At 37.2% G+C, this 8,393-nt stretch overlaps 1 protein-coding gene across 2 annotated transcripts in view; it reads left to right on the top strand.

Moving 5' to 3' along the window:
* Window positions 1-4,787: 4,787 nt before the first annotated feature.
* The window catches only part of lmx1bb (LIM homeobox transcription factor 1, beta b), a 52,469-nt gene continuing 48,863 nt past the window's right edge, over window positions 4,788-8,393 (top strand). The window contains exons 1-3 of one of the 2 annotated variants that reach the window (XM_050049998.1): window positions 4,788-5,335; window positions 7,244-7,366; window positions 7,821-8,007. In XM_050049998.1, coding sequence (XP_049905955.1) covers window positions 5,287-5,335; window positions 7,244-7,366; window positions 7,821-8,007 — 359 coding nt within the window. In that variant the 5' untranslated portion in view covers window positions 4,788-5,286. Of the gene's footprint in view, window positions 5,336-6,633; window positions 6,943-7,243; window positions 7,367-7,820; window positions 8,008-8,393 lie in introns of those variants that run through there. The other variant, XM_050050000.1, reaches the window with a different exon arrangement.

Below are 8,393 nucleotides of genomic sequence, written 5' to 3'. Positions count from 1 at the left end.
ATCACAGGATAAACGGATTTTGTTATTGCTGGGTTTCATAATGTATCATCTGTTACCATCTGCTATCCAACTTTCAAATAACTTTTTTAAAATGTTTTGAAGATAATCCTTTGTAAAACGAAAAGAATTCATTGGGTTTTAACAAAACATGGGATATTAGGTTGTTGTTTTTTTCTCTTTTATTGCATGAAACAATTCAGAAAGGACCTCATTCAATTAACATTTTAGTTTTCATGACTTTACCACAAGAAAAAAAAAGTTGAATTAGTGTCATACACTGCAAATCATAGCAAGTTAATTATGATAAGAGGAAAAATATGTTGTTTTTGACATGTGTCCATGAAAAGGAAAAGTTAAAAACACACCATTATAAAACAATGATATGAGAAAATTACAAGGATATTTTGAAAAATAGAATTTATGTAGTGCTGTTTTTGTCAAGTCAAATAAATTCATGAAATGAAAGATGAATATATATATATATATATACATATGTGTGTATATATATATATATACATACATATATATATATGTATATATATATGTATATGTATATNTAATAATGTATAATAATTGTAACTTAAACTAAATAATAATAACAATTTATAATAACTGTAACTTTAAGTACATTCTCTAAAGATGGTTGTCATTTCAGATGCAGAACATTGAACCAACAGTGAAAAGTTATTGTAAGTTACTGCTGCAAAATTATACAAAATGTGCATAAAAACATATTTGAGGAAAAACAATATACACAAACTTAAATATATACTATTTTTTATCACCTAACAAAAGTACAGTGCAGCTCATCACAACAATAACATCAGGACAGAGTGGCTGATATATGACAGCAACAGTATAAAACGAGAAGAAAAAAAATGGACAAAATGCAAATCAAAATGCAAATACTATGATGCAGAACTTATATTTAAAACACAAAGTAATTCACATAAATTAAACTTTCTGGTAAAGTAGCATTTTTTTGGTATTTCAGCAGCATTAAATTGCAGCTAATGTTTATTAACTATTAAAAATTATTTGCATCCTTAATAATCAAAGATTTATAATTTTTTGTAAGACAAAATGGATGACTTATATGTCTTAACTTTTATATCTTTGGAATTTTCAATTTTACAGCATTTCAAGCCAATATTAAAAATACCAAATATAGTTTATATTGTTCTGTTATTCTTATTACAGATAGACTTACAAAGGAACTAAACAAGTAAATGAGGAAATCTATGAAATACAAATTAATCTAAAAGCCTTCTTGTAAGTATTTAAGATAAAGAAAAAAATAATTGATAGAATACATAAAAGGACATAATTTATTATAAGGATAAAAACATAATTAGTTTGAGTTTGTAGAATTTTTAAAGAAACGTTTACACTAACAAATTCAGCATGTCATTGAAAGTTTAACAAAGTAATAACAAACAGTATTTATGTGACTTGAAAGAACAGAGTAATGATCATTTTGTTTTGATTACATAACATATTCACACCTTGCATTACTGCCCTCTCTACCTGCATCACAGTATTTTATTTGAGTAGTTCTTTAGTTTAGGTATTTTTAAGTGACAAGAAGTTTTGCTGTGGTGGAGCAGAGTGAGTTGTACTGTGTGGTTGTGTCCAGCAGGGGGTGATATTGTAATTCAGTGGGCTTCAGAGGGTTCAGGTGATACCAACACACAACTGTGAAGTAATATGTGTTTATACTGAGTCAGGGGACCAGATGCATAAATCTGACTGCATCCTGGATCAGTGTCATCAGATGACACCACAGTGTTCCTGTGGAGAGTGTGTGATTTGATATGCAGTGGTGATCTGAACGAAATGTAGAAAGAAATTTTAATACATTTAACATAAATGGCTTATAGCCAGTTTCCTTTGCACCAGATTTTCATTGAAGGGTTATAATGATTATTATTATTCCATTCTCTCTCTCTCTTCTTTTATTTGATAGAAGTGCCATATTACTTCAACAGACTTTTTGAAAGTCATAAACATAACTCACACTAATTGTAAATAGAGTTCAACAGAAGATGGAGTACTTTAAATAGTAATGTTTACATCTGTGATAACTGGATATTGTTTAGGTCTACTCCTGTAATTTAAAGGTCCATATGTACTAATAACGCAACGTATAAATTATAGCAGTTTAATTATTTACTCAGAAGGTCACAAAAACTCAGTATTCACCTTTTTAATTTTTTGATTTTAAGGGTTTCAAACCAAATATCCTCACATCTTTTAGTAAATCTTAATAATTACATGCATTATGTTTTTCAGCTTTAAATGAGTGTCTAGCCATACTTTTTAATTGTTAGTAGTGATCCTATAAATAGTAGAGGTCTAAGCATTTGTATATGTATTTTTATTAGTGCTATATAGTCTCTGGTGGGAAACAGGGCTATAATATTAGATCTTATGTTAATTAAATTACAGCTCAGTTTGGCTCTGTGTGTCTTAACATAACCTACACAAATGCAGGTAAACCGTTCTCAGACTCACATTTCAAACTTGTATGTCAGCTCGCTGTCACACAGAGCCCTGTCAGGCCATCTGTCAGGAACTCAATAAATTTGTCAGTGAAAAGAAAAAAAAAAAGAAAAGAAAAAAGGCTGAATCCAATAAATCATAACATAAACAAATCTAGCCATGGGTTGACAGTGCTGTATTATACTTTGGCTTAATCTTGGGGGAGTTGGGATTATCCTGCAGTATCATTTTTTTTTGGCTGTCTCAGTATAAGATGGGCCGTGTGGTGCAGGCGAATAAAAGCAGAAATATGTGAGTGAGTGAGAAGAAGAAAGAAAAAGTGCAGTATTTATCCTGTGTGCATCTGTACATTTAAAACAACTCAAATAAATAAATAAGCCATATAGGCAATACTTAAAAATGTACAAAAATCAGATGGACTCAATTTGTGAGTGAAATTAAAAATCAAATCCAGTTGTTATGCAGCTTTATATGCAGGGGCCCTCAGGCCTGTGGGGCCCTGCATCTCATCCTCTATTTGTTATTACAGCAGTGCTGCCTGTTTGCTTCCTGAGTGGAATCACAGTGTAATGATATTCATTTTTTTAAGATGAGAACGCAACTGAAACAATGCAGAAACTTAAGATTCAGCTCAAATAGCAAAGAAAGAAAGAGGGGAAAATAAAAGGTTGAATTAAAGTGGATTCGTTGCAAATCGCCGACGTGCAAACCTTCAATACGCGTCACTGCTGATCCACGACCGGTCAGCGGCTCCGTTGGCGCAGTGCTGCCCTTCTCACAGCCACAGCCATGATTTCACGCAAACGTCCATGAGTGCGGGGTAAAAGAAAAATACCCAACAATATTTCCCCCAATTCGATAAATGCATTTAACCTGAGAAACTGTGCAGATACTGAAGGGCAACTCGGCTGCAAACAAATTAAAGGAGCCTGAATTTTTTCTTTCATTCGACTTTTAGAGGAGAAAAAAAAAACAACCAAGCATCATGGAGAGCTTAGAAACACTCATTAAAAGATCAAAGTGAGTTAACTATCAAAGTCCTCTAGCCATGCAATTTAGGGAGCCATTATGTCTTTGGTTTGCTGAGTTTCTCCTTTGAGGATGTGAAGTGTTCTTCTCATTTTCTCTCAGCTATTTTATTTTAAAAAAACGCTTATCTTTGCGCTTTACTTTTACGCATAATTGAAAATGCTCACATTTCAGCTCAAGCAAAAAAAGATAATGACATAGATGCAGCCTTTCTCACAGTCCACGTTTTTAAATTTATTATATTTATTATATTATGGCTTTACGTTGAGGATTATTATTTTCTGTGATTTTATTTTTTATTATGAAACTATACATTGATTGTAGCCTCCGGGTGTGAGGCCTGACACAGTGTGAGCTGTGTGAGTTATTCTCTGCGTTGGAAAATGAATGGATCCTGTGTGGCTTATAAACAGCGTGATGTAAATGTAATTAAAGTGGGAAATGGTCTATATGTTTAGACGTATATTTTAATATGATTGATGCGTCGGTTTGGATGAGATTTAAATGTAACGAAGTCGAGAAATAATTTGATTGATTTCTTGTATTTAGTGTCAGATTTGTGCCATAATGTGTTGAATCTTTATCTTTTCAGAGCAGGCCTATTTATCATGACGCATCCATTAAAACATGCGCAATAACGTAATTACGCAGTGGTAATTGCGCGTAGAAGATTTCCTCGTTTTCTTAATTAACTTTTTTAAACTTTATCAATGTGAAATCTGCTTATCTTTGATCCAAAGCAGGCAAAAGTGCGCAAATTTACGCATATTTCCAATTTTGCTCCAACTCAATATTTTTCGCTTTTTCCCCCCCGAAATTATTGCTCTTTTTCTGCATTCAAAAACCTCATTATTTCCGTCTTAATATTCAGTCACTACACTCACTTTGAAAACTAATCCAAATCCCAGCAGCCATCGGGAATGTGCATTGCTTGCCATAATGGCGCATTATAATGGTCTCTTACCTTTCCGATGGATGCAACAGTTCTGCTTACTTTAAAGTCAATTACTTAACTTTAGGGGACCCATTGCTTTCTGCGCTGCACACCTGCTGCAACGCTTTTTTTTTCCTCCTTTCCTCCTCTCCTGCCTTATAGCAGCAGGCGAGGGAGGGCTTGTCATGTAGAGGCTCATTAAAACACCGCCGGCTAAAAGTTGGTGGATTGATTTATTGAATGAATGTTTGATGTCCTCATTCACACAAGTGACCTGGCCGATAACTGCTGAATGAGGAGGAGGAGGAGGAGGAGGAGGAGGTGGAGGAGGGAGAAGCGGGGTAACACTGGCTTTATGTTATATGTTTTTTTAAAAAATGTATTGATTATATTGTATTGATAGCGCAAAGCTCCAAATGTAGTTGTAAGATAATCCAATAAAGTGTGAGGAGGAGGTAATTGAGCAACCCCATGCTGATGGAGGGGCTGCAAATAGAAGAAGGGAAAAAAAACAGCTAAGCCGGGGGTGGATGACTTCATGACTGGCAGGTATGGACTGATTGTAACACAGCAAGTGTCCTTTAATGACAATATCAGTAACTTAATATTCACACTGTGTTTGTTTGTGCTTTAAACACTTCTGTAATTGTTATATAGTTTTTAAAAAAAAAAGGGTGACAATAGGTGAAAATAGTAATTTCCTCTGTTTGGCTCCCCTTGTATCTGTTAGATACCTTCAGCTATTCTCTGAGTGAACGGCAGAGGGCAACGCCAACAGTCTGTTCTCTGTTTTCCAAACTGGGCTACAGGTCATCGCCTTGATGCTTCACAAAGGACATCAAAAACAACAGCAAGGCCTTTGGATTGAAGGTAAACGCTGCGTGCAAGCACTCAGATAATTCTGCAGAAACACATGGATTTATTTTGCCTTTTATTCCTTTCTATAGACTATCTCACAATTCTGTAAATATATAACTGATATTTTTCTTTACACAATCTCCAGCAACTTATTCTTATCATAATAGCATGCCTAATTATTTACAATAATAATAGTATGGTTGCTATAGTGTCAGTCATCTCCTCGTGTCTTCATTAGGCACCAGGTTGTATTTTTATTTCAATTATAATAAAGGCCATGAGTTAATCTGAACATACAGCAACATTGCTTTACAATCCGTTTCACATGTAGCTGAGCTGTGTTGCATGCGTCCTGTCCACTGTTTTCTGCCTGTGTATGTGTATGCAGCTATAGCTTTTAAAAGAACCTGACAAACATGACGATGAGCCTCTCATGTAGTGTGACATGGGAAGGAGCGCACGGTGTGTTTTCAGACAGGCCTCTGCAAACGTCTCAATCACATCCTTACTAAATAAATGTAGGCATGTATAATATAGATGTGTAAAATTGCACAGTGTGATATATAATTGTGATCATGCGTATTTGTGCAGTTTGGGATTTTCACTCAAATTGGCCTGCTCACATTGGGCTGATTTTCATGTGCACGAGGGCTCCTTGCTCAGATAATAAGATTTATGGCTGCTGTGTACCTGCAAAATAAACACAGCGCAGGCCGCCCTGTAATTATTTTTAGTACTATCATTATTACTATTATTGCTGCTTCTCTTCTGACCCCATGATGGATAGCCACGGCTCGCACAGAGGCCACCTCGGTGCTGGACAGAGCGCTGTTATCACCACTGATCGCCAGGTGCATCAGCTGAAAGGGGACAGCAGCTTCCAGCAGAAACAATACACAAAAGAGCAAAGAGGGTGTGTGTGAGGCTGGGATGTGTTTTCCACCCCTGACGGGAATATAAATATTCATTTATGGTGAATATAGAAAAAGTTTGTGTCTTGCTTTGGTATTTTTTAAGTTATATTTGCTAAATAATCACATCACATTGCAGAGTGTGTTATTTTCTGAGAAAGCGCGTGACATAATACGCGTAATAATTAGATTATAGTGACTTATTATTATTGTTGTTGTTGTTATTATGTATTATATTATGGTGTTGTTGCTTCAGAGTGAATCCAGGCCTGTGTAAAATATCAGTTGTCTCTCTGTGCTCGTCTTTACGCTTGACTCCATGTGTGTGTTGTTATTGGACTGTGTGCAACGCACTGTACTCTTCTCCAATAGCATCCCAACGGCGGTGAATGGGGGGAATGAAAAAAGTGTAGCCATGCATGCACGAGTGGGAGGATCCACTCGCTTCAATCTCGATCTCAGACTTTTGCAGCGACAGGGGCACAACCAACCAACCAACCGTCTCTGTTACCTCCAAAGAGTTACTGCCGGGACATCTACACACACACACACTCCTATTTTTGGATTTGTTGTCACTTTTTTTTTTGTTTTTTCTTTTTCTGACTTTTTGACAAAACTGTTATTCCGGTGAAGAGAAATCACCCAGCTTTCTCCCGTCGGGCTTGAGGACGAGAAGATAAAGCTTCCGCAGTCCTCTAATCATAACAGGTGACTGTTGAGAGAGTTTATTCCACCTTTATTGTGTCCTTTCTGTCTCTCCTGACACATCTGGGATCTGTGTAGCCGGCTCACGCTGCCTTTACATTCTAACTTGTGCGCGCATCTGAGTCGAGCTCTTGCATTTCATCTAGTTAGGCTCATTTTGTAGTTTTTCCTCCTCCGAGCTGCAGGCTGTGTGTCACACGGAACTCAAGCGGTTTCAACAGGTTTCAGCCCCCTGTCCTCCAGCTTTGTGTGCCCGGGGATTCTCTTGTCGAGTCTGACCGTGTTCTTATGGATATTGCAACAGGTCTGGTGTCACTGGAGCGCCTCTCCGCGGGAGAACAGCCCGAGACGTGCATCATGCTGGACGGCATAAAAATTGAAGATCATCCCCTGCGATCGGGACAAGCCACGCTCGGAGTCATGCTCGGTGAGTCTTTTATTTTACTGTATAAACCTCAGCAAATGAGTGTGAACTGGGGTCAAACACTGTTATTCCTGTCTGGATGCCATTACTGTGTGTGCATGCCCACTGCTGTTTTGTTTCCTGGCTCATTGGAGCATGAAAAGTTCATATTCAGGCATGAAAACCACTGATAACAATGAAAAATGTAGATTTATTTGCATGTATGTGCGAAGATAACGCACCATTAGCGACGCAGCCATCCAAAGGCAAGGGGAGTGATGTAACCTGGAGGCCTTGTTGGTGTAAAAATGTCAAATTCATCCATTAAAACCTGCTTTTTTATTTGATTAAATCCCACACACCTGAATTGATTTCTTTAGACTATAGGCCTTTATCGCTGTAGAGTTTTCACAGTGTTTGACACAGGCCTTCTTCTCTCTGTCTCTGACGGGCCCCAACTCCTGTGCCGTTTTTCCAGGGACTGACTGTCATCATCCATCCGTGTGTGAAGGATGCCAGCGTCCCATCTCCGACCGCTTCTTGATGAGAGTCAACGACTCGTCGTGGCACGAGGAGTGTTTGCAGTGCACCGTGTGTCAACAGCCCCTCACCACCAGCTGTTACTTCAGAGAAAGGAAACTTTACTGCAAACACGACTACCAACAGTAAGCACAATTGTCTCCCTGCATTTCTGCAGATTGCTTTGGTTGGTGTGCAGTGATTTGAGAAAGAAAAGAGTGGAGATTGTGGCTGGCTTGAGGGCCTTATATGTGTGTGTGTGTGTGTGTGTGTGTGACATCAGTGTAAAAACGCAGCCAACTTTGAATTTCATTTTTACAAAGCAGTGTGAAAAATCAGCAATTTGGATAACTGATATAATTCAACCTATCATCTTTGCTTTATTTGCCTCACTTTATTTGACATTTGATCCTTGTAAAATTATAAAAATCAATGAAAGAGCAACAAGAACAAGTGGACTTAAATCTGAGCTTTTTACTTCCTTCAAACATTTGAATAATGAGTGTGAGCTGTGGAGCGCACACTGGCTGCA

The sequence above is a fragment of the Epinephelus moara genome, chromosome 8, assembly GCF_006386435.1.
Source record: "Epinephelus moara isolate mb chromosome 8, YSFRI_EMoa_1.0, whole genome shotgun sequence".
In the NCBI taxonomy this organism is placed as follows: Eukaryota; Metazoa; Chordata; class Actinopteri; order Perciformes; family Serranidae; genus Epinephelus; species Epinephelus moara.
This window is presented reverse-complemented; position numbering and strand designations above follow the sequence as displayed.